General features: G+C 40.1%; 1 protein-coding gene across 1 annotated transcript in view; it reads right to left on the bottom strand.

Annotated features, from left to right (window-relative positions):
• Positions 1–25582, bottom strand: part of trabd2b (TraB domain containing 2B) — a 71565-nt gene that overhangs the window by 11463 nt on the left and 34520 nt on the right. The window contains exons 3-4 of the mRNA XM_061737122.1: positions 17944–18090; positions 12364–12538 (exon numbers count right to left, since the gene is read on the bottom strand). Coding sequence (XP_061593106.1) covers positions 12364–12538; positions 17944–18090 — 322 coding nt within the window. The remainder of the gene's footprint in view (positions 1–12363; positions 12539–17943; positions 18091–25582) is intronic.

The following is a 25582-nucleotide window of genomic DNA, read 5'->3' as shown; positions in this document are numbered from 1 at the left end:
ATAATTTCCACTTCACTAAACACTAAAACTTTCCAAAACACTGTTAAAGCAAAAGAAATGGGTAAAATGGATGGAACAGTATATTTACCTAAGACTGTTAGTATACCCCGCTAAATAACACTGTAGGTTTATTTCTAAAAGGCAAGTACCGGTACCATGTGATTCACCACGGGAATAAAGATGCAAAATTTTGTCTTCAAGGCTTATAAAATAGTTAAAATTTTAAAATGTTGATTGTAGGGATCCAGTATGTCTATTCTTTCTTTATTTCTTTTAAAAATAAACTTTTCACATTCTATGAACAACACTGGTCAGACTGGAATTAGTTTTGGCTGTCAAATCTTTCCATTTTCTAAATTCAGCTTTCACTTTTGATACAGTAACTCATATCCTCATATGTCTAGGAACATCATTGGAATCTGAGATTATCTTAGTTGGTTTAACTTTGTGACTATGCACACATACAAATCTTGGGAGGAGGTCAGAAACATCAGGGAAGACTAAACAGTTTTAGGCGGATTCTTAAGTTTTTTTATGACCCGTTTCTCTCTCGCTTGTCTCTGCCATCAAGCTCTGACCTTAAATTGCAAAAAATTTGAAGTTTAAGACTTGGCCACTGAAAATATTTCATGTATTTTTCTTTTCTTTTGCATTTAAAAGGGTCTGAAGCTGAATTTGTAGCACCTTTATGGTCATTGTCAGTCTCCCCTTCTGTCAGGGGTCACACCAATAAATGTTTTGCATTGTGAGTCCTTTCTTTCCTCCTCTATACTTTTCTCTTCCTGTCATTCTGATACAGGGTTTATCAGTTTCATATGTTTGAAGCTTTTGCTAGATGTTTTCCGGCAAAATATAATCTGGCTCTCCTATTCTTGAAAGTTACCAGTATTTACATTTTTAGAGGCATCCCTTGATTGTAGATTTTGACAATCATACACCAACCTTTCTCTTTATACACCCAAGGTTTTTGCTCTTTCTTGTAGGTGTATGTTGTTTTTCAGCCAAATGATGGCCTCCATCACTTGTGTGGAGATCTCTTTGGACTTCATATTGTCAGTAAAACAACTACCAAATGTCAACTCAATATGTCACCTCCAAATCTTTTAATCACTCCATTTGTCTTGAAATAATGAGAGAATGACCCAAATCTGGCCAGTAAAGTACTTTGCAGTAATTCCAAAAGGGTAAAAGCCAGATTTGTGTGAAACCTTTTAAACTTAAATTTCTCTACTTTGATCACATTTTGGTTTAAACAATGTTGTTGGTTTATATAAAATCTATTGTGGTAAGGAATAACTGCAAAATTGGAAAACTTGGTCTCCGTTCAAATAACTGTAAGTCTATGTTTCAAGTCTGAGTCTATCAACTCTAGGTATGTGTGTGTCACAGATATCCATATGTGCACCTGTTTAAAGGGGAAGGTCTCCCTTTGACCCGTGTATTAAGACCCCATTTTCCTTGAACAACGTATGAGTAATACAGAAAAGATTGTAAAAGATTTTAATAAGCCTACCATCCCTGCGCCTTGCTGTGCATTTCCATTTACAGCTTAACAACACTGGGATTCCTTTATAAATCACACAGCAGCCTTATGATTAACAGGGACAATCTGGAGAAACAACTACCCACAGCAGGAATAGTTGAACCACTGCCACTTTCACTTGATACGTAAATCTACAATAGTAAATTCCACCCCTCAGTCTTGTTCCAGGTTTTTAGAAGCAGAAATAACGGTAGTCTGCAGCCTCAAAACAGCCGCCCGCACTCATCCCTTTACACCTCTGAACCATTCCTCATCTCCATAATGACTTCATTTCCTTTGCATGCAGCAAGACGTCAGCCGGTCTCCCTGCACCACACTGAGGTGTTATGAATGACAACTGTTGACGGGGCCGCTCATGTCCAAGTTCTGGTTGACATTCTGGTCAAATACAGAGATCAAGAGAGCTGTGGGGATCAAATCCAGAGGCCAACCGCAGCATGTGGTGGGCCTGATGTTGTGCCACGCTAGAAACCTGGAGGGAAGGCTCAGTGGTTCATTGTTGGAAGCTTATAAGTGATTCTCCACGTTTAAATATTTAAACTGTGAGCTTGCCGCTGCAGTTTTTAAAGCTCTCCTGTTGCACCGAAAGGGAAGAAAATGAGGGAGCTGACGGGAAAAGTATGAAGGCTCAGAGATGTAGTGAGAGGAAAAAAGAGCAAGTGGCAGAAGGGGAATATAGAAATACAGTTGAAATGCAAACATTTTCTATGTTTTGTTTCTTTTGAGCTGTGGTCTTTAATGTGCCCATAAGCACAAGAAATGGAAAAAACTTTAACATGTTCAGGTGTCAGCTCATCACTGCCTCCTTTCCTCTCATCAACTCATAAAACAAAGTTTAAGTCCAGTGAGGAAGGATCTAGCAGAATTGATGTCAACATGTTGAAAATAAAGATTGCCGATTTGTTTCTATTGTTAAATGCCGACGCCTGTGTTCTTGTGCTCATGGTTTCCAAATGATTCTGTATGAGGGTTTAAAGTAAGTTAACCCATCTTAAATAGACGTGTGTGTGTGTGTGTGTGTGTGTGTGTGTGTGTGTGTGTGTGTGTGTGTGTGTGTGTGTGTGTGTGTGTGTGTGTGTGTGTGTGTGTGTGTGTGTGTGTGTGTGTGTGTGTGTGTGTGTGTGTGTGTGTGTGCACCGACTGAAGCTGTCTCACGTCAGCTGTTCCTCTAAAGCCGGGGGGGGGGCAGCTGGTTTTCATTCTTTCCTTTTAATCAGTAACTGATTTACACCTGGGACAACAGGTGAATGCAGTTAATGAATACCAGAACTGCCACTAGTCCCGGGACACGAGCCTTAACCTACATAGATTCTGCTTTGAGCATATAATGCATTTTAAAAGCTCAAAGATCAAAGCAGGAGAGACTGAAGTTTCCGTGCATTTATGAAATGTATACTGGCATTCAGCAGACAATAAGAAGTTCTTTCAGCTGCTAATGAAGTGTGTAATCTTAGAACAGGCTAATGAACTGTAATGATTTAATTACAAATTGGAATTCACCCCATTCACCAAAGAGTTGTCATAAGATGCTAACTCACTGCAATACATTCCTTAAGATTTACTAGACGACAGAGCCATAGCAAAGGTCATTCATGAACTGGGTAAAAAAGTATATATTTCTAACCTTAATCCACTGTGGCTAGAGGGATTTTTCAAAGCAAAATTGCAAAGACGACGAGTCTTTGAACCTAAGTGGTGTATTATAATATAAAAAATAGATTTTGAGAGTGGTGAAATACCAGTGAGAAAGGCCAAGGCCTTAAACCACTGTTGGATGCACGTGATGTTTTGTGTGCTCAGGCAGCATTTGCCTGAGAAAGCATCATGCGCTATGATCAATATAGCCACATGGGCACAGGAGTATATTGGAAAAACCATTGTCACTCAGCACAACCCACCACTGCTTCCAGAAATCAAGTTTCTGTAGCATCTGCACAAACCACAATAGCATGGCTTCATAAACACACAATGTGTGTGTGCTCGCCTGGCCTGCCTACGCTCCAGATCTGTCTCCTGCTGTAAATTTATCCCGCATCATGACGAGGAAAATCAGACAGTAATGAATGTTGAGCAGATGAAATATTGTATTCAGCAAGAATGGAAACATATTTGTAAAACTGCCTGTTACAGCATATATCATCTCAGTGATTCCAGGCATCTTCTCCGATGGCGTCGTTGTCTTATCATTGCGGTCAAATCAAACAACCACATATGCAGCCAGTCCAAGGCAAGCTTTCTAACCATCTGTATCTTAATACAGCACAGTTCCCACAATATGATGATTATATATAAAAATACATATCAGTTCCCATTTTACCATTCCCAGTAACTGACAAAAACAATAAACAATTGTGTGCGTAGGCCACACATGCTTTTAATAGTAATTGTGTTGGAAACCCTTGACTTTAAAATTTGTTGTGTGTCACAGTGCATGTGTTGTAATAAATTTAATCTAACATCATCATTGACATTGCAATATTTAGTTTATAGAAGCAAGTTACTGTTAAAAAAGAGTATAACTTAATCTTCCTTACTTTATTTACTCATATGAAATGATCTTGTGTATCCTAAATGCGTGTGCTTAGCCCACTTAGGGTAAGTAAAAGATAAATGAGCTAAAAAAAAACACAAAAAACAACAAAAAGGAATAATACTTCCCTAGAAATGTAGATATTTTGCCAGTGAAATGAGCTACCTTTACTAACTGGATCATGAAGTGTGATACTGGAACCAAGTCAGAGTCAGCATATTAAAGTGTATTAAAGTGGTTAAAATTACTTACAGCTTAATTGCCTATTTGAGTAGACTAGTGAACTTGTCCAAAATATCCACGCATAGGGGGGGAATACTAGATTTATTGAGTAAGAATGCAATGTGCCCTGTTTTAGCTTCTTTGTATTTAGCTTTTTTTGATTAACTTAATGCATCACAGACCAAACCAGCTGACAAACAATTTAGGCAGCAGTGAGTTGACAACTCCCGACTAAATTATCTGCCTGTGTCTGTCTTCAGCTTTGGAAGTTAAATGCGATGTAATTTCTTTGGGACCAACATGCGAATATTCTTTTTTTTTTTTTTTTTTTTAATGTTTTTTATCCCTGATTTTTTCCCATTTTTATCACCCAGTGCTACCTAAGTGACAGTCCTGGGCATTGCCATCCTCTGCCAACCCCGGGAGGGCCCTGCACTGAGCTCAGGTCTCCTCCTTAACCTGAGGAGTGAGCAGGCCGCTTCTTTTCACCAGACAGGGTGGGGTTTCTCCGGCCGGACGTAGCGCGTGGAAGGATCACGTTATTCCGGCCAGATCCTCCCCACCCCATCTGGCGCCCCGGTTGGCCAGAGGGGGCATGTATAACCCAGGACTGTAGTCCGTCTGGTTCTGAGCTGAATCAGCGGGACAATCCCATGTAACACGTCAAACCAAACGGAGCAAATACATAAATATTTCCGCTATTTCTCATCATAGGCAGCACGGTGGCTTAGTGGTTAGCACTGTTGCCTCACAGCAAGAAGGTCCCCGGTTCGACTCCCAGGCCCAGCAGGGTCTTTCTGTGTGGAGTTTGCATGTTCTCCCCGTGCTTGCGTGGGTTTTCTCCGAGTACTCCGGTTTCCTCCCACAGTCCAAAAACATGCATACTAGGTTAATTGATGATTCTAAATTGCGTGTGTGAGTGTGTCTGGTTGTTTGTCTGTATATGTGGCCCTGCGATGGACTGGCGACCTGTCCAGAAAAAATAGCTGGGATAGGGATAAAGCAGGGACAGATAATGGATGGATGGATGTTTCTCATCATCAGTTGCTGCATCGGCAGGACTAAGACCTCTCCAGGCTCCTGACGGCTCTGGTTGAACGGCCCAACAAACCATCTCCGATCGCGCTGTTTACTTTACCGAGATCTAAGCGAACGGCGCTAACGCAGTTCAAACAGCAGGTGTATCCGCCCCTTTAATCTGATTGGTTTACGAGTAAATCACACGCCCCACATGGGGTGCGCTCTTATGAAACAAAGGAAGACATCTGATCTGATCTGATTGGTTGCAGATCCTTCCGTGTAAAAAAAAACATATTTGTGGATCGAGTCACGTCAGGGGAGTCTCAAAAGTCACACGCAAATGCAGCACAGCTCACAGACAAAAAAACGTTTGTAAATCAGGTTATATTTGTGTGTGCATCAAAAATACATTTGTATATCTTGTCCTACGCACGTGTGAATTGTTCTGTGCATTTGTGAATTTTGTCCTGTGCATTTGTGAAACGGTGTGTGCATTTGCGAATTATGAGACTGTTCTATCTCCATACCATCGTGCCCCCCACCAATTCATATTTCTGGCATCTGGTAACATGCAGAAACATGCAGGTGTCTGAGCATCTAATGATACACGTGTTTTCTTTTTGCCTCTTGGAAATCTTCTCAAAATTCACAATGACGGCTTATTACATTCAAAGGGTAATGCAAAATTACAAATATACTAACGATATATCTACATCAACCCCTCTTTTTCATGGGTTTTTTTAAGAGCATGACTCAGAAACACATGACTTGTTTACCTATTTTCTGTGTCGTTTCATGAATTGCACATAAACTGTGTGGAGAAAAAGGAAAACATTTAAGAATCAGTAAAAGGGCGGTGGGTTTTTTTTTTTTTTTTTTTTTGGTGGGGGTTTGATAAAAGAAAAAAGACGAGCAGATGTAAAGAGTTGTGAGAGCAGACCTTATAGGCATAAGATAGGAAATACGAGGTAAGACAGGTAGAAGAATGGAGCTGTTCTACCAACAGATGAGGGGTTTGAGACGGATAGATGAGGAAAGGGGCTGAGAAGATCTGATATCCATAAAGACAGTCGCAGGCATAAAGTGACTTGCACGCCAGGCAGGCGCTCTCCCTCAGTCATCACTTCAACACCATAAGTGACTGCAAAACACATGGGTCTACCCTGCCAGCACAATGGGCCATTATGGACATGCAAAGTGGAACACATTGTACCTACAAAAATGAAGTTTCAAACAGATTTAAAGTGGATCAGACTTTAAAACAAGCAAAACTACACATGTACGTTTGACCGGGACTGCTTTTCTTTGTGATAAATAACTGGGAATCATATGACTTAGTCTCGCAAATATACACAGACACTCGTGTAAGTGTGTGTGTGAAGTGGTGTCTAGGCCGCGGCAGCGTCAGGAAATTCCATGGGATGTTTTCAATAAGAATGGGCAGCGGCAGCCAGAGAACTGGCAAATGAAAACCTGCTGAAGCACTCCACACAGCTCAAGCAACACACTGTCTACCCCCACAGTGATCCTCCACTCCTCTGCAGATTATTCCTGTGTGCCTGTGCATGTTTTTAGTTTATGTGTGATTGGATGAGGGGGCAAGAGAGAATTAATTTTCTTGAGTGAGCTATGGAAAAAAACTAATTGAGCTTTTTATGTATTTACAATAGCAACAGCATAAAGTGTCTAGTGTATGAATGCCTTGTCGGTGAGCATGCTTTTTCCCTTTACTATTATCATCTGGTGTTGATGTGTCATTTTGTCCTGAGGGAAACTGTGATGCGTTCATGTGGCCATATGTTACATCATTCTGAAATAAGTTCCTTTGATTGGAGCCAATTATGTAAGAAAGACAGTAACCCGAAGAGCAGCACCCACAGCGATGTGCAAGAACAGAACAAAAAGCGTTGAAGGGGACAAAGGGAAAGAGGAGGGATCAACACAGAAAAGCTGGCAAGTACTGTTGACACAATGAGCTCGATAAGGTGGTGTTCTGTTGCATTTAAAAGTGACCGTACTCAAAGTTCAAAATTGAACTGCAAATCCAAGTAGGATTTTTAAAAACACAACATTTCAGACACAATATATATATGTATATGTATATATAAAAAAACACATACACCTGACATGTATGGCCCCTCCTCCAAGTGGTGAGCCCACAAGAGGGTGAATCCATGTTGCTTATCCATATGGATGGATGGACAGGCCCGCCCACTGGTCACTCACTAGCCCCTTTTACATTGACAAATACCCCGCGATTAACACACCGATGTAGCGTGTCGTGTGCCCCTTTTACATTGGCCGATGCAGGGTAGCGTGTCAAGCTGCCCCGCGAATAGGTCGCTTATTCCTGGCATTATCATGATATATTGTTTCATAGTGTATTATTATATTAAGTTATGAAATCTCATGGGATGTTAAACTATAGTATTATTATATTGTTATATATTATAGTATGGTGATATCATTTTGTTATATGTTATAATATTATAAAAAATATTATGTTATATTAGGATATTACTATATTATTATGCTATATTTAGATTATATTGTGCTACACCACTCTATATGATAATTATTATTAATTATTAATATTCTTAATTTATTTATCTACTTTCATCATCTTATTTACACGCACACACACACACACACACACACACACACACACACACACACACACACACACACACACACACACACACACACACACACACACACACACACACACACACCTAGATACATAATATTGTAACTGATGTCTTCTTTTGTCGCTGTTTGCACTGTATGTTAATAAATAAAAAAATAAAAAATAAATTATTATTATTATTATTATTATTATTATTATTATTATTATTTATTTGACGTTTTGTTTCGTGAAAAAAAGCCTCCCGACTCGCCCTTCGTCCCTTCAACTCGCCAGAGGTGACAAATTACACGCCTACATGTTCATCATCCAGCGATTAGCGGGATCCAATCTATAAACGGCTACTGACAAGTTCCTCATCTGATTCCTAGTCCAGGAAAAAGACCACCAGACCTCAATAGAATTTCATTAGTCTGGCCCGTCTCCAAGGACCAATTTTCCTTGCGACCCCCCAGGAAATGCCTCAGAATTCTACCAGAAGAGCTTCTGGATATGGCCAGCTGAGGCTACTGCCCCTGCAACCTGAGCTCATATATGCAGAGGTTGATGGATGGATGGATATCAACAACAAGCTATGTCTTTTACACATCTAGATCTGAATCTCACATCTAGTTATTTGATATGCTGCCAAAAAATTAAAAAAAAGACACATGCGTGACACTTGCTCACAGCTTTACTGGTATTCCGTAAGTTAGACACACTGCTTAAAAATTCCACTAGTTACTGTAAGACTAATTACTTACTGAAATAAGCGCCATTGGTGACAATCAACATCACCCAATGTTGGTACGACAGCAAAACTAGTATTTAGTTCTGTTTTATCAGTCTTTTGCTATACCCCCTGGAATTGATCAAATATGCTGTGTGAGCAACTTTACCTCCATTATTTAAATACATAACCTGTTAGTGAAAGTGATGAAAAGAAAGAATGTGTGTTACAGCATGTGTGGCCTTGTCCCATGTGCAAGACGGAGGAAAAAAGGCAGACATAAGAAAAGCAAAAGCATATATTTTAGCAGCCTTTTGCTTTAGGAAGGTGTTTGTGTGGACACTAAAAGAAAAAGAAGGCTTGTAAGGAAGGCGCTGAGCTGAGCACAAATGGATATTTTCCCTGACCCATTTTATGCACACATTGTATAGTTTAATGAACATTTTGAAGAAAAACAAGCCCCTGCTGCAGTGGTAGTGCTAGAGGGCATTGACCTGAACGTTGTCCAGGCTCTTTTCTGACAGTCTTGTTTTCCTTCTTTTCTTTGTTCATGCTGGAACCAAGAACTACTTAAAAATAAATGCCTTTCGGATAACCTTAAAGATGACTGTATAGCATAAATTCAGCAGTAAACCCAAAAGCCAGTAGTGGAGGCGTTCTATTAGAAAGGCATTATGGGAGCATCAGAGAAAAATGCAAAATATCTCAAACCTTGTGTTATCATTATTACTTTTTTATAACCCTCAAGAAGGAATGTATAGTCCATCATTTACACATCATACACCTTCAGATTTGACCATAAAGATTGGATTTTTTGTTATCACATTATTGTTGTGGCCATATTTGGCTTCCAAATGGCTGAAATTCATCTCCCTAAACTATTTAATAGGAAAAATGATTGAATAATCTTAACCTGTACACCCCCTCTTATTTCTTTTCTCAGTTCTGAAAAGAGGAACATGGAGATAGACAGATTTCTTGAAGTCTGGGATGTCACATAATGTATCCTGGCATCATTGGGTTATAAAGTTTCATGGCCTGTTACGGCCAGTGGGAAACTGGGGCCAGCATGGACAGTTACAGGACCATAAAGATATGTGTAAGGGTCCTGAACTGAGAACATTTGTGATTAGAGCCAGAGAGAAAGAGGGAGGGAGAGAGAGAGAGAGAGAGAGAGAGAGAGAGAGAGAGAGAGAGAGAGAGAGAGAGAGAGAGAGAGAGACCATTGATTTTGATTCATGAAGCCTTCAAATGTGTCTTAGTTGAGAGTTTTTTTTCTTTCTTTTCTTTTTCATCTGTAATTTTAAGGTCCAGTTTATTTCAAAGACAACTTTCTCATTAGTTTGGAGCATTTGTCTCCTGCTCACTGAGAAGCATACAGTAGCTCAAGTGTGATCCAAGCACATTTGTGCTGGTATATTATTGAAAGATTATGGTAAAAAAGATGCAGTTTTAAAACTGTTACAGTATATTACAGTATATTTCATCATGAGTTAAAATAGTGCAGTCCATAATTTTAATGTTATCTTTACTTTGCATACCTTGCACGCTGTCATAGTGACACTGAAACTTGCAAATTATATTACAGTCCATCAGAATACATGTATTAGTGCAGCTAACCTTTGATGAAAGTGATCACAGTACCCCATTTGTAAAAACTGCGGCTGCTGTAAATCAAACTCCAATCACATACAGGTTTTTGTGCCAAAACATATACTTAGCCTTCTGTATTGATTGAATTACATTTTCATTGAATGTTTGTGAGCAAAATGTGTTTGTTACAAAGTATGCATTTATACTTGCCCTGGCACAGTACACATGTTTAAGTCTGTCCCTTCGCGCTTGTATGTGTGGGAGCTTGTTCACCCAGCAGGGTAACTGTCATGGTTCTTATCACTTCACACTAGCTGTCAGTCTTGTCACACACAACCCTGCAGCCTGGACGTGACCCGTCGCACATGTTCACCCCTCATGTATCCATGAGTCTCACAGGAAAAACCAAAGTAACACAAAGCTGATTTGCCAAATAAAAAAAATTTGCTTAAAAGTGAATTCAAGCTCCAATTTTCTAACTCTATAGACCGATTTTTGTCACATATCTCATACCTGTGCATGTATCAAATAACATTACATTGGTAACCATCTTTAGGATGAAACAGATCTTTTTTCAGATCATTTAACTTTTCTCCACTACAACTCATCAGTGTCTTTTTAATGCTAAGATTCTGGACAGTTTGCTGTTGGTTTTATATCTTTTTTAATGTTTCATTAACACAGAGAAGAAGGACAGTGTCATCTACGTTTATTTCCTCTAACACCAGTTAAAAACCTGCAACATTCTTTCACCATCACAGTTGTAGTACGTACTGGGAACTTACCGTGTTACCGAGTTAAAACTACACAGAAACACATTTAAGTGCAGGATGGTGCAAGAGTGGAACCACCAGGCCCAAAGGAAGCTAACTCACACCTCCATATACACACAGTCTACACAATCTATGCAATTCCCATGTAGTGAAACAGGGTCTGCTTCTTTTCTAGAGCACAAGTTGGCGAGACCTGATGACGAGTGGTGAGGGAGGAACAAATCTCTATCTGCCATCAGGAGTGTGTGTCTATTTAGACTGATTTGGATGCATTAAGAACTTTAGCTCATTTTTTGTTTTAATCCATCTTTTCCTGTTCAGGGCGGTGAGGATGTTATGTCAATGATATTCAATGTTTTATTCATTCATTCATCATTTGTGGTATAATTGTGCCACAAAGAAAATAGATTTTACTGCAAGATACTGCAGGTTAATGTGCAGCTTGGAATGGAACTCATTTTACAGATTTGTTGACTTTATTCATCCATTTGTTGACTTTATTCATACTGGCATCAATATAACTCCATTGTGTTTGTATCATATTGAATGTATGGTGACTTGCGTCACTGCCTTCTTGGTGCAGCACTGGTAGGAAGCACTGGTCAGGGTGCTGGTCCACAGATGGACAGTTGTACAGTAAAACGATACCGAGATAACCACCCACCACCTGTTTATGTGCTCAAGGACTGTGTGTGTGTGTGTGTGTGTGTGTGTGTGTGTGTGTGTGTGGGTGTGTGTGTGTATATAGCTATACACACACTTCCCTCAGGACACACTGCACCACTCAGGAAACATTAGCAGCATTAGCCAGGAATGCTAATTGAAACAAGCTCATGGTTTCTTCATTTCTGAGGTGGGAGCTGGCTGTAACTGAGATTTCTGTGTATGTGTCCGTCTGCGTACTATTACATATACACTCATAGCTCTCGCACGCCAAAGATCTGGGAACTATTGTACACTATTATTGTCCTGCTTTTTCTCCGGTTTCACTTTCAAACGCAAATAAGAGCAAATTTGTTCACCATAAACAGACATTAGGACTGACAGAATCGTTATTCCATACTACAGTCTGTCTTCCACATCACAATTACATGTAAACACACTCTCAGCTCCAATAACAGTGTAATTGGAAAGACTTGATTTAATGAAAAGAAGAGAATCAGGCTTTAGTTGCTGCCATGACAGATTTCCCTGCAACACAGAGAAGCATCCCACAACCAGCAGGTCAAAGGGGAGCCCTGTGAACATGGCACCTCCCAATGTCCACCGGCAATAAACATGAAACTGTACCTCATTAGATTCCAGATGTAATGCCGGGGATGGCCTTACCTGCTCCAAAGGCAAAAAAGTAAGTCTGTTTGGGTTTTCCCTGCAGCAGGGCAGACACACGTTGCGCCATTCGCTCATTACGTTTATAGATGAGCTCCTGGCGAAAGTAGCTGTCAATCTGCTGGGCTGTCATGCGGTCATGTGAGGGCAGAGAGCTGTTGATGAAGTGAGGCAGCTGAAAGAAAGAGACAGGCTGTCAGTAAAGAAGAGTTTTAAAAACATTCACATTGACAGCAGCAGACTTAAAAGTTGATGAATCATTCAACACTGCTTTTTTGACTCCTGGGTCAAAGGCCTTTTTGATGTGATAGTTTGGTACAGATTGTTCTGTAGAAAATAAAACATTCATAAGTTAAGTATTGTGTGCAGGATTTTGCTTGAGGGTGTGCAGGAAAGACTGAAAAATGTATATTCTCAACATGTGTTGTTCCCCAGTACACTACATCTACTGTGAAAAAAAAAAAAAAGTGTTTAATTACTGTGTGATTTATTATGAGTCAGGCAGAAACAGACCACACCGACTCTGTACCACTTTTGGCTCAATCAGTGGATTCAACAGGTTGTTAATCTGCTAGAATAAGTGGAGGAGGGCTGATCAGTGAAAAAACAGGGGTTTGGCATTAAAATCTGAGAAATCCATGCGGGGAAAACACAATTAAACATGCACATTGGGGTTTGTGCAACATTCAATCTTTGTTATATCCACAATTAATTATTGTTTAGCTTGTAAACATAGTTTTTCTGATTGCACAGATCTTCAAAGGGTGAGAATGGGTGACACTCACTCACGTTCAAAGATCAATTTAAAATCAACCCAACATGCGTGTTTTTGGACGATGGGTTGAAGTCTGACTGTGCAGAGGAAACACTTGTAACATGTAGATTTGCATTCTAAGAAATGTAAGACTGTATTACTGGTACTTTATTGGGCGCCCAATGAATGTCAGTTCTAAATACATTTTTTTTAAGGTTTTCATGTTTAAAGTTTGTGTTAAGTCTCATATGTCATCATATGTCAGACAGTTAGCAAATCTATGACATCTAAAGCTAGATATTGTAGATTATTTATACAAATTACAAATTTCATAGAAATCTTTTGTTCCCCTCCATGAATTATAAAGTAAAACTCTTTAAATAATCACTCACAATTATGCTTATCTTCCTTCAGGGATCAAATAAATAATAATTAGGTGATGAGGGAAAGAGTATGAGCCACATGGGTACAACAAGAATACCATAACTATGGAACCATAACTGACTATTTAAACTTTTGTGTGGACATAATGTCACCTAGCAAAACAGTGAGGTGCTTCCCTAATAACAAAGTCTGGATCACCAGTGACCGGAAAGCTTCTCGAGAAGAAAAACAAAGGCTATCTGTCTTGTTATTTTACAATAAAGGGGAAAAAAGGCCTTCAAAGGTGGAAACAGGGAATTATTGAGGAGTAAAATCAAGCTAAAGAGACATCCTGGAAGTGCACAGGAAAAAGCTGGAGAGCAACTGTAGCAGGATAACATAAGAGATGTGTGGTCATGAAGAAGGTCACAGGTTTCAAGCAGAAGGAGGAGCAGATAAATGGACGTCTGGACAGGGCCAACAGATGGAACAGTTGAGAACCAAGCTCAGCATCCTCCTCTCTTGCACCCAGACCTAGACTTACACCTCCATCCTCCGTTGACCCACAGCTTCCCTGTCATACAGGACCTCAGCTGTCTCATCTTCCACCTCAGGATCTTGGTGCTGCTCCATTGTTCTCTCTCATCCCCCACCCCCACCCCCTTTCACGCCTCCAACTTTTCTGTCTCTAGCATCAGCAGCGTGGTCCTGAAGGCCTGTGAGGACCAACTATGTTTGATTCTGCAGCACCTTTTCAACTTCTTCCTGATCCAGGAGACGGCTCCAGTGCTGTGGAAAACATCCTGAATTGAAATCCCATCCATTTGTCCTTTACAACTACAGAGCTGTTGCCTTTATATCATGAATCATGAAATCCTGGAGAGACTTTTAATTGGGCCACCTGACTAAGCAAACAAGCACCGTCCAGCAGCAGAGCCAGGGACTTGTTTTGCTCTGGGGACCCCGGGAATTGACTGCTGTGCCAATTTAGACTTACTGCTTCCAGATATGCAACCGTTCGTGGATGTCATCTGCAGCAAAAATCAAGATAATGCCTAACGCATTGAAAATAAAAAGATAGTAATTCATGTTAATTATTCTCAGAAAAATTTTAATTGTGTCTTTTTTGTTTTTTTGCTTTGTTTTGTTTGTTTGATTTTAGTGCTGCATTTCCATGAACACCCAACTCTATGTTTGCTAACAGTCCACACATGCTATTGGTAAATGTTTAACTTTCAATTACTGACCTATGAAGATAATCTCCCAGTTGTCAGATACATTTAAATATGATTAATCCAGGATCTTCAATTCTGCAACCACAGACATGGTTTTGGCAGTTGATTATTTGCTTCATGTGTAGTTTCTGTATAAGCACAGCTGTATCTGGTTGTTGCTTTTTTTGTCTACGGTCATGAGTTCAAGTCACAGACTCAACCCTCCATCTCTACTACACAGGCCCCCACTTTGTTTTTACTATTCCATTTGGCTAACAGTTCATAGTTAATAATAATAATTACAAAACCTAACCTGAAGCATGTCAAAATGCATTGCGGTTTAAACTGGTGGAGAAAGTGTGTGTCAGAGCATCTTCAGTTCATACAGTGTTTATAGTCACACTTCATTCTTAAGATCGGATCACCACAGACGCGTATTAACAGCCGGTGTGAACAAGACAGGGAGTTTTCCTGAGGCAGTCCAGTCTTCAGAAATACAAATACTGGAGAGCTGGATACAGACAGATTTGGGCGTTTTGTGTTTAAAATACGCAGATGTGTTAATCCGGATTTCTATTAGAGTGTGACAGAAAGAAACAAGAGCTACAAGTTGACACAACAGCAGAACAGCGGTTAATGGAGCATAAATGAGTGTGAATATCTCTGCGTGTGGTTTCTGAAGACATGGGAGGATTTATTGTACCACATTGGAACAAGGTTCTCTTCAGCATGTATCCAAAGTCTGAATCCAACACACTTCCTCTCAGTCCCAAGCTGCTCTTCCCACAGACTGTTTCATATAAAGGTTGAATGGTTTCAGTTCACACTTATACAAGATATATATATATATATATATATATATATATATATATATATATATATATATATATATATATATATATATATATATATATATATATATATATATATATATATATATAAAATGAAAGAGGGGTTGAATGCACTGTTCTGCACTGTATTTTCCAAGAACAATTTGATTCTACAGCACATTATGTTTTTTTTGCAGAAGGGATGATATTGATTGATTGAATGATTATAATATCCTAATACATGAGGTATACATACTGTACGTTCAATAACTTTTATCAAACTTTTTGTTGCAAAAAATAACTTGAAGAAATCATTTTATGTGTGATGTTGCAAAACAAGCAAGCTGGTGGAACGGTGATGATTTGTGACAGTTAGACAGTTAGAATGATGTGCTCGTATGTTTATATGGTTTGTTTTGGTTTTTGGTGATTTGTTCAGATGCAACAGATGATCTTTTCTGCTATGTCCTTTTTAGAGACAAGGCCTTTTCTTGGCAATCCCTTCAGTAATTTCTAACTAAGCATTTAACATCTGAAATTGAGGGCTGTTTGTTGTTTCCGGCTTGTAACTTAGGGTTTTCTCGGTGTCTCAGAGCATTACAGACTGCAAAAATATTTCCTCTCGAAATAAGCCTAACAATCCATAAATCTTTTCAAAATTATCTTATTTTAAGTAAAAAAAACTTTTTTACATTCCTAGAAATGAGCAGTCTGATCTTGGGGTGGGATAATTAGTACCCGACTCCAACACGTTGAATAAGGATACAGGATGTTGTTGTTCATCGGTGCCTTGATTTTTAGACCTTGTAAGGTCCAGACAAACTTTTAGTATGCCTAACATAAAAATTTATAATTGAAAAAGGTTGTACTTTCTTCTTTTCTTTCTATGTATTTTCCCAGAGTGAGTGACCTTGTTCCAGACTATCAAAAGCCACTGATTCATAAATAAACTAAAGCAGACATTGCTGATGTGATAGTATAAAGCTGCAGGAAAGTCCTTTGGCCTCTCTCTACTCCAACATAAGGAAATGTGGTGATGGCAGGACATGTCCTTCCCAAGTCAATGCTGATACCACTCTTCCCTCACTTTCTCAGCATGCAGCCTGCTATGCATGGCTGGTCAGGTGTTGCTGTCCTGGGTGCATGGGAATGTTAAAACATCCTGCTATGGCTCAAAGGGAAAGGAAAACTGGTATAATTTAAAGAAGGAGACAGCTGCAGGTAAAACTATAGTTAACAGGGAGTAAGTGGGGAACTGAACCACACAATGAGTGAAAAAGAGAAAAAGATGAGGGAGGGGACTAAAAAAAGGATGTGTGTCTTGTTTTGGCTTAAGAAGAGAGCCTTGTGTACATACTTTCTTAAAGTCGGTGTGCCTCAAGTGAAAATGATGTGGAATGTCTGCAGTCAAGCGGTGAGTTGAGGTTACATGGTGTGTTGGCTTTAAAGGGACTTAAGGATCAGTGCGAGAGGTTGACATGCAGCATAATTGAGTTATGATGAGAGCTTTTGAGTAAATCTGCATTCGAGGGTAGAGGCAGCTACTGCTTGTGCAGTTTACCATTTATGCATATGAGCTCATGCTTAATGGGGTTTTGACAGCTGGAGGGAAATGTAGTCAAAGAGGCCATCTGTAAAGGAGCAGGGAGTACTGTATGTAAGAGAAGGTGAGATGGTATGTTTCCATTTGAGTCCAGAGCTATTAAAGTGTCACGCTATCAAGTAATGCAAGACTGAAAAGAATTAATATGGCAAAGTGCAGATTTGTAGAGGTCTAAAAGTTGGAGGTAATGATTATGTAGAGGCAGAAAAGTGGGTTGAGAGCTATGCCAACTCAAATCCACGGTCTTGACAAATTTGGTTTTCTTAACACATGTGCAGATGCCTTTAGACCTAAGCTGTAAGTAGTTGGTATTTGGTCTGAATATTTTATTCAACCAGAAAATCATATTTTACGCAGCATTACAAGGATTCACAAATTACAGACTTTTTTCTGCACAATATTTTTTATTTGCCATATGCAAAACATTTCGTACACCCCATGTGGGCCCAGGTAATGACCTGTGTGATCCTCACATGAAAGTAATTTAATATCTGACATATTTTAGTCTGGGCCTTACAAACAGAGAACATCATTGCTGGATCAAATAGAGGCTTATAAGTGGGAAAATATGAGAGATAATATTTCATTTAGTGTGTCTTGGCAAAGTAAGGTTTGGCATCTGCTTCTTAGTATTATGTTGGGCAGGTGGCTTATTTTATGTTCTGTATGTTTTCTGAAGTTAATCTCTTAAAAGCCAGTGGTTTTTAATTGACTTCAGTTGCTCTTCAAGGCTGACATGATACTGATCAAGTTAACTCACTTGGCTCACGGAAAAGTGAGATATTTGATGTTATGTTACACGTAGAGGTGACCAACCTGTGAGGTGTCATGGTTGAAGATGATGGAGCTGAGATCCCCGCAGTTGTAATGAGTAATGAGATCTTCTGTGGTGTAGGAGCCTTGCAGGCTGCCTGCTCGAACACCCTCATGTTGCAGCAGCGTCTGGTTCAAAGCAAACAGCACCTGAAGGAGAGAGAGGAGGAAATGCAAGAAAGGTGTTCTTACTTTGTGCATCCACAGACTCAGTTTTTCTGCCTTGTACTCAAGAAGATTTCAGTAAAGGGGTGAAAAACTGCAATTGCGCTCTATATGTCCCTCTTTAAAAACATTGCATTACCTTAGTCTATAATGAAGCCCAGGCGTGTGCTCAGACTCAGAGAAATATTGTTTTATTTGCAGCATTTTAACTTCTATTGTAGTGTTTTCATACACTTTCCATGAAAGCCAACTACAGGTAAAAGAAGACCACAAAAGACATAGCTAGACTCCACTGAGATTTTCCTGAAGGAATGAGAAAATGGGGGAATAAAAGGAAAGTTGAAGGAAGAGAGAAACCTTTTAAAAATAATCCTTCTTTCCCTCACGCTTGGCCCAGGGTGCCAAAAAATTTACAGCACCCATTAAAATCAAAAGTAAACCTGTTTTTAGAGAGAATTTATTGCGTGCAGCCGTCAGCGAGCCAAAAAAAAAAAAGAAAAAAAATTGCAGCTGGTTTAAACACCAGGGGTTAACTTCCCCACTCACATCCCCCTACAATCCCACGCCACCTCTGACTGGCCTGGCAACCAAGACCAAACTGACAATCACCCTAAAAGTCTCTTAGAGACACCAAAGTTGCTGTGGATTGACTATTTCTTTTTTTTTTTTTTTTAATTCTGTATTGTGCTGGAGAAGATTTTCACAATCCTACATTGCACCGAGTAAGACAGTCTCAGCTCACTTGATAAAAACACAGGACTCAGCTCATCATAGCCTCAAACAACACCAGACTGATCCACGTCTATGATCCTAATTACCACAAAACCCAACTTTGGAAAATACTGCCGGAGGAATGTCAGCATGCAGACTCGGATGATTTGTGGGGCAGCTTAAGACCTATACAGCTGCACAACTGATTGAACCCAATGTCAAAAGTCTGGGTTGTAATTCATGCAATCATTTTTTCGCAATCATAAATGCCCGTTTTGTGCATATTTAATGTTTAAACTCCATGTAACCTTTACGGTGGGATAATCACAACCAAGCTCTAAGCTCAACCTTGTGACTCTCCTTCTCCCACCATCTGAGCTCGGTGTGTTTGCTCACCAGTCTTTTGGGTTTCTTTTAGCTTTAGTCTGCTTTTTTCATAATCTAAAGAGACAACTGATGAACCAACATCATATATAACTCTCTCATTATCCCCCTTTCCTTCCTTACTTCTCTTCCTCTCCGCTTTCTCCTCTTTCACCTTGGAAAGACGCCATCCTCCCCCTATCTCTGCCAGGACCAGACCTCTACGCCGTCTCCCTTCTGTACGGCAGAGAACTAAGTCTGATCTTATTTATTATTTCTGACATACTTCATCAAGCTTTTTTTTCCCAGCTATGCTTTCATCCTGCCAGAGGCAAATAGTCTCAGACTGGGTCTCAATCAAACCTGCAATCACTGCAGTCCAAAATAAATATTCGCTTTGGTGCTTTTCTCAGCTTATATCTTTGCATCCAACTTCTCAAATACAGGAACTGGCTTTGTAATGTCACTATTTTAGTTTTGACTTTAATCTGATGTGGGATTCATAATCGCTCAGAAGGTTTCAGGTAATGATGAGGTGTGATGCCAGTTCCAGAGAGGTTAAAGCTGCCTGGTGACTAACTCACCAAAGCCATTCATTTTAGCTTCAATATAAACTGATTTTTTGAAAATGAGTTTCCGAAGCCCCAAGTACTTGACCCAACTTGCCACACCTCAAGGTTTTTCCAAGAGAAACACTGCCGGCAGGCCCTGCCTGGGCAGCCTCAGGGTCAAGAACTGGCATAGCAACACACACCTGCCACCAGTGTCTTTGTAACCAGCTTCAGTAGTTCCTCTTAACCCAGACACTACAGAAATCAGGATGAATGCATGGTTGGATGTGTCGTTAAGGGAGTTGTTATTTCAATATTGTCTGTCTCCTGGGTAAAGAACATCTCTTCAGCTGTAACCATGGCACCCAAGTTTGTGTTGGCCTGAATGAAAGAGTACGTCAGTCACTGCATAGGAGGCAGAGTAGGAGAAGAGAGAAACCGTGCAAACATTCCCACTGTATGTGTGTTTGTATGTGTTGTGTGTACTTGTGATTGCATGGTCATAAGGATACATGTGAATCCGTGTTTGTGCGGTTGAACACGTGTTGACTGACGGAGTGGGTGTTCTCTTGCTGAAGTTGTCTACTCACTCTGACGGACCAACTCTTTTGCAGCCAGGCATCTTCAAAGTAACACACACTGAGTCAGTTCACCACATAATTTACTACTGCAGGTTTTGATGCTGTCCTTTTTTCCACATCTTGTCTAAAACATGCGTGAGAAACTCCCATTGTAATTAAATAAAAGCTTTATAAGAACAACGCTGGAAGGAGTAGGGGCACACGGACGGTCTTGGAACCTCAGATCAGAGTGCAGCACTCCAAAAATTCATTAACGAGAACTGGAAGGAAAACAGAAAGACGGGGTTGGACAGGGTGGGGGTTACGTAAAATAAAGAAATTAGAGAGATCTTTTGAGTTTCACAGAATGTCACGGATTAGCATGTGTACAGTACAGCAACTGATGTTGAAGTGCTTTGAATCAGGCTGTTAGATAATCCAATATTGTTTGAAGTTTTTAGTGTTCCTAAGCATGTCACGAGAAGGTGCCAAAGATAATGTGTTTGAACCTAGAGAGCTCAAACTTCTTGACTGCATCATTCCGTTTTGACGCGTCTGTTAATCTGAATATGAGATTGAGAGGGAAGGATTAACCTTAAAGGCTGCAGGTTGCAATGGAAAAAAAGGAAAACATGAGTCTGGTCAGTCTGGAGGCCACACACTGAACATTAGCAAATTATTTATTTGAAAGAAGTATGGAGGTTTCAGAAATGCAATTAACTTATATTCTGATTGCTTCAATTTATTCTTCTCCATTGTTTGCTTTTCCACTGGAGATAAAAGAATGAGGTACTAGGAATGGGCGATATTTTACCGTTCACGATATACCGTCAAAAAAATTCCCCACGGTAAGAATTTGTCATCTCACGGTAAAAACGATAAATTCCCGTTGATGACGTTTTTGTGTAAAGTCGAATTTATGGTTCTGCGTTACGTACGTGAAGGAAGGAAGGAAGGAAGGAAGGAAGGAAGGAAGGAAGGAAGGAAGGAAGGAAGGAAGGAAGGAAGGAAGGAAGGAAGGAAGGAAGGAAGGAAGGAAGGAAGGGAGGATGGGAGAAAAGGAAGGGAGAAAAGAAGGAAGGAAGGAAGGAAGGAAGGAAGGAAGGAAGGAAGGAAGGAAGGAAGGAAGGAAGGAAGGAAGGAAGGAAGGAAGGAAGGAAGGAAGGAAGGAAGGAAGGAAGGAAGGAAGGAAGGCGTTGTTGTGCGGGGACAGGCCGAAGTCCGACACCTTGGCTGCAGGAGGAACACACGTGACCATGGTTTTATTAAATACCTCACATATCAAACTTATTTAATTATTATTAAATCGTTATTGATTTACTTATGGTCATTGGTTCAAGTTACGATAAGTGATCATAAGTTAAACGCATTGTTTGAATTGGTTGATGCTATTTAAGAATGTATGATTTTGTATCGTAATGCATTATATCTAAATGTTTAACGGAATGACTGTAACCTTAACCCTTTTGCTGTCTTTGGGTCAAGGGAGGGCGAAGGAAGAAAAGAAGGAAGGAAGGAAGGAAGGAAGGAAGGAAGGAAGGAAGGAAGGAAGGAAGGAAGGAAGGAAGGAAGGAAGGAAGGAAGGAAGGAAGGAAGGAAGGGAGAAAAGGAAGGGAGAAAAGGAAGGGAGAAAAGAAGGAAGGAAGGAAGGAAGGAAGGAAGGAATGAGCCAGAAAGAAAGAAAGAAATGAGCCAGAAAGAAAGAAAGAAATGAGCCAGAAAGAAAGAAAGAAAGAAAGAAATGAGCTAGAAAGAAAGAAAGAAAGAAAGAAAGAAAGAAAGAAAGAAAGAAAGAAAGAAAGAAATGAGCTAGAAAGAAAGAAAGAAAGAAAGAAAGAAAGAAAGAAAGAAAGAAAGAAAGAAAGAAAGAAAGAAAGAAAGAAAGAAAGAAAGAAAGAAAGAAAGAAAGAAAGAAAGAAAGAAAGAAAGAAAGAAGGATAAATTCCCGTTGATGACGTTTTTGTGTAACAAACATGGCGGATCTGAGAGCGAGATAGATTTATAGTTGAAAAGTTGGAGTTGAATTGGTATTTTTTTTATCCTCATTTTTATCGTTATCGGGATAAATGCCAGAAATTATCGTGATACATTTTTTAGTCCATACCGCCCATCACTATGAGGTACTACTACTTCTACTAAATGGAAAAGAATACTGTAGAAGAATAAAGGAAAAAGAGAGGAACAAAAACAGAGACATGAATGTACAACCATGACGTATAAAGTGTTTGCTTCTCCTACAGAGGAATGGCTATGTGAATGGGAACTACGTGTGTGAGCTGGGTCTGATCCGGTATTCAGAAGTCCATCCATACATTTTCTATATGTGCTTAATCCTATTTACAGATCACGGGGCCCGCAGGGGAAGCCAGCTTTGAGCTGTGGGCTGAAGCTGGCCAACTCATTGCAGGTGAAAAGGCAGGGGTACACGCTGGACATAGTCTGTCACAGCGCCATATATATAGACAAACAAACACCTCACACAGGCAATCTAGAATCGTCAGTCAACCTAAAATATACGTTTTTGGACTGTGGAAGAGATCCTGAATACCAAGAGAAAATCCAGGCAAACACGAGGAGAATATGTTCCCAGGAGTTGAACGAGGAACCTTTCTGGTGTGAGGCAACAGTGCTGACCACTAAGCCACAGTGCTGCCTGTATTCAGGTGTATTTAAGACAATTAAAAGGTTGCCAGCTTTGAATAGGAGGCCAGTGTTAGAAAAGTTTTCCTTTTTCTTTATTATCTTCCGTCATTGTTCTCACACAATTACTTTGTTTCTAAATAAATAAGTAGATTGTGCGCATTTTCTTAGTTTCATTACAACTGCTCGTCTGGTTCAAATTTGCATTCACAGTATTGAGGCTGAATTAAATCCTCATGAAGGCTTTCATGATGCTAGATAGTATTTCTCTGGCCCTGTTTCACTGTTGTACTTTTAATCAAATGGTAAAAACAGGTTGGCTATCATATTAATACATTTATGAGTTATGCGGTGATATTTCAAATGTTTATGGTACCCTTTACATTTCAGACAGGCCAAATAGAGTGGGAACTCTGCACTTTCTCCACGTCTTTATCCCTGGTAATTTAATCAGCCCCTGATAAAAAAGACCAGTCCAAACAGTCCCAGAATGCTGTGTTCCCCTCAACATCTACAGTTTCCCTGAAAGCTGCTTGTGTTTCATTGCCCAAAAAAAAGAGGAGCTAGTCCCCTGATCCAGGACACACACTGCTGGGCTCCTCTGGGTCAAAGCTGGCGTCCCCTGTGGGCCTCAGCTATGCGGACTATTCGAGGGATTGGGTTCACGCACCCTGGGGTGACTGAAGGGAAGAAGGTAGGGAGTTGAAATAACATCCTGGGCAACCCAAGAATAGGAGAGGTGCGATATCTCATCCCTGTTCCCCCACAGAGCAGCCCCAAAAGGGGTGGATCACGATGTGTGTGAATGTGCTTTTTCTCTTCTTGGCAAAACTAGAGACCCCTTAAAAGGCAGTCATACAAAAACAACCCCTCACATCCATTTTCCTTTTAACCTACACTATCTGCATATGATTTCATGCTCAAATGTGTGCTCACCAGAAGATAAGCTATTTAATAACCCCGCTGCTGCCACAACTCTGAGAAGCACCTTGAATACATCAGCTCGATAAAACGTGTCACACAAGAGCACTTCAAAGATGTCCGAATAGTCTTGCATGATATCTTTACGGTTGTCTATCCAGAAGTCCACGAGACCTTATGTCTTGTTTTTATCATTCAGATGGAATCATGTAACCTGTCAAGGGCTTTAAAGGCAACACTCAGCCGTAAAAATGTCTGAAATATGACCTCCAGCATTGCCAAAATAGTTTTACAACTCTTTGGCGCCTTCTGCGTTTGCTTATTTGAAGGTAAGCAGTACTTTCAACTCATCACATATGGCAGGAGCTACAGCAAGGCAGAGCATTGCTCTCTTCCAAATCTTTATCCCTGTTAATACCGAGCACACACACAACACACACATGCATGTACGCACACTCAAAACCACATACACAACCACCCGTAAGCACACATGCTAACAATTACACACCACAACCCTCTTGGAGCAATACCTGCATATGAACCACATAATGCCAAAATCACAACACCACTGTTTGGAAAACTGTTCTCTTTTGTCTCTGCCTCTCTTTCTCTTCCCACTTCTTTTCTATTTTCTCTCTCTGCCTCAATAAGTCTTTCGCTGGGCCTGGTCTATACCTCCTGTCTTAGCCCAGGAAATCCAGGGATTACCAAAGGGACAATCCAAGTGGCAGAGGCCTGCTGCTTCTGGCTTCCCCAGAAAGCCTCCCTTTCTCTCCCCTCCGTCGTTCCCGTCTTATTTCCTCTCTAAGGCAGGGGGTGTGTATCTAAAGATTGGAGATCTCCCTCTCGTAGTTTCATATAACAAAAAATAAAAACACTAAACTTTCACCTCTTTCTTGTTTTTTGTCTAATCTCCCTTCTTCTGACTAAAGCTCACTACACTTTCACTACGCCTGCTCCCACCTACACTTCTCATGTTTAACTTCTCCCATAGGTACTCATATATACAGTACACTCTTATATACTCCCCTTTGGTGAACTATCTCTCCTTCTAATAAGAGTCTCCAGTGGATAAAAGGTTTAGGTCTCCCCTACACTTGTCCACAAATAAATTCTGCTGTTTGACTTGGCACCGCTACCGCTGTGTCAGTCATCCTGGCTTTCCTACCGCCCCAGAAAACATAGAAAATAATAAAGTATCACTTGAACAGGAGTGAAAAAGCATGCCGCTTGTTCCTCTCTGTGAATGACCACCGGTGAGCAGCGCAGCGTGGAGAGAGAGTGCCAGAGATTTACAGGCAGGAATTGTGCTACTTTTTGTTGTTGGTTTTAGAAATTTCAATGACCTTGAGCTGTTCAATGTGAAAAAATGTTTCGTCCAAAGACCAGAGCGCTGGGCAAAAGCAAAGCGGGTGAAGAGAGGGATCCTTTTTCTCTATAAAACCTACTGTGACTGTTTCTGACTTTAACTTGTATCATGTTTTATATGAGAAATACAGACTTTTTGAAAAGAAATATTTAACATGGATGCATATCAATTTGGAGGAAAAAAACAATAATTTCCCAATTTTAGGTTATATTGTGAATCAAAATACATTTAATGTCGTTAATCAACAAATTGCTCATATCTTGACAGGGACAGGATTGTTTTATCAAGTTTTTCTCCTACATTTACATCATATTAATCTTTAGCAAGCGCTTATCCAAAGAGGAGCAGGAACATGACGCATA

The sequence above is a fragment of the Cololabis saira genome, chromosome 13, assembly GCF_033807715.1.
Source record: "Cololabis saira isolate AMF1-May2022 chromosome 13, fColSai1.1, whole genome shotgun sequence".
NCBI lineage: Eukaryota > Metazoa > Chordata > Actinopteri > Beloniformes > Belonidae > Cololabis > Cololabis saira.
Note: the sequence above shows the minus strand (reverse complement) of the source record. Positions and strands in the feature narration are given on the sequence as shown.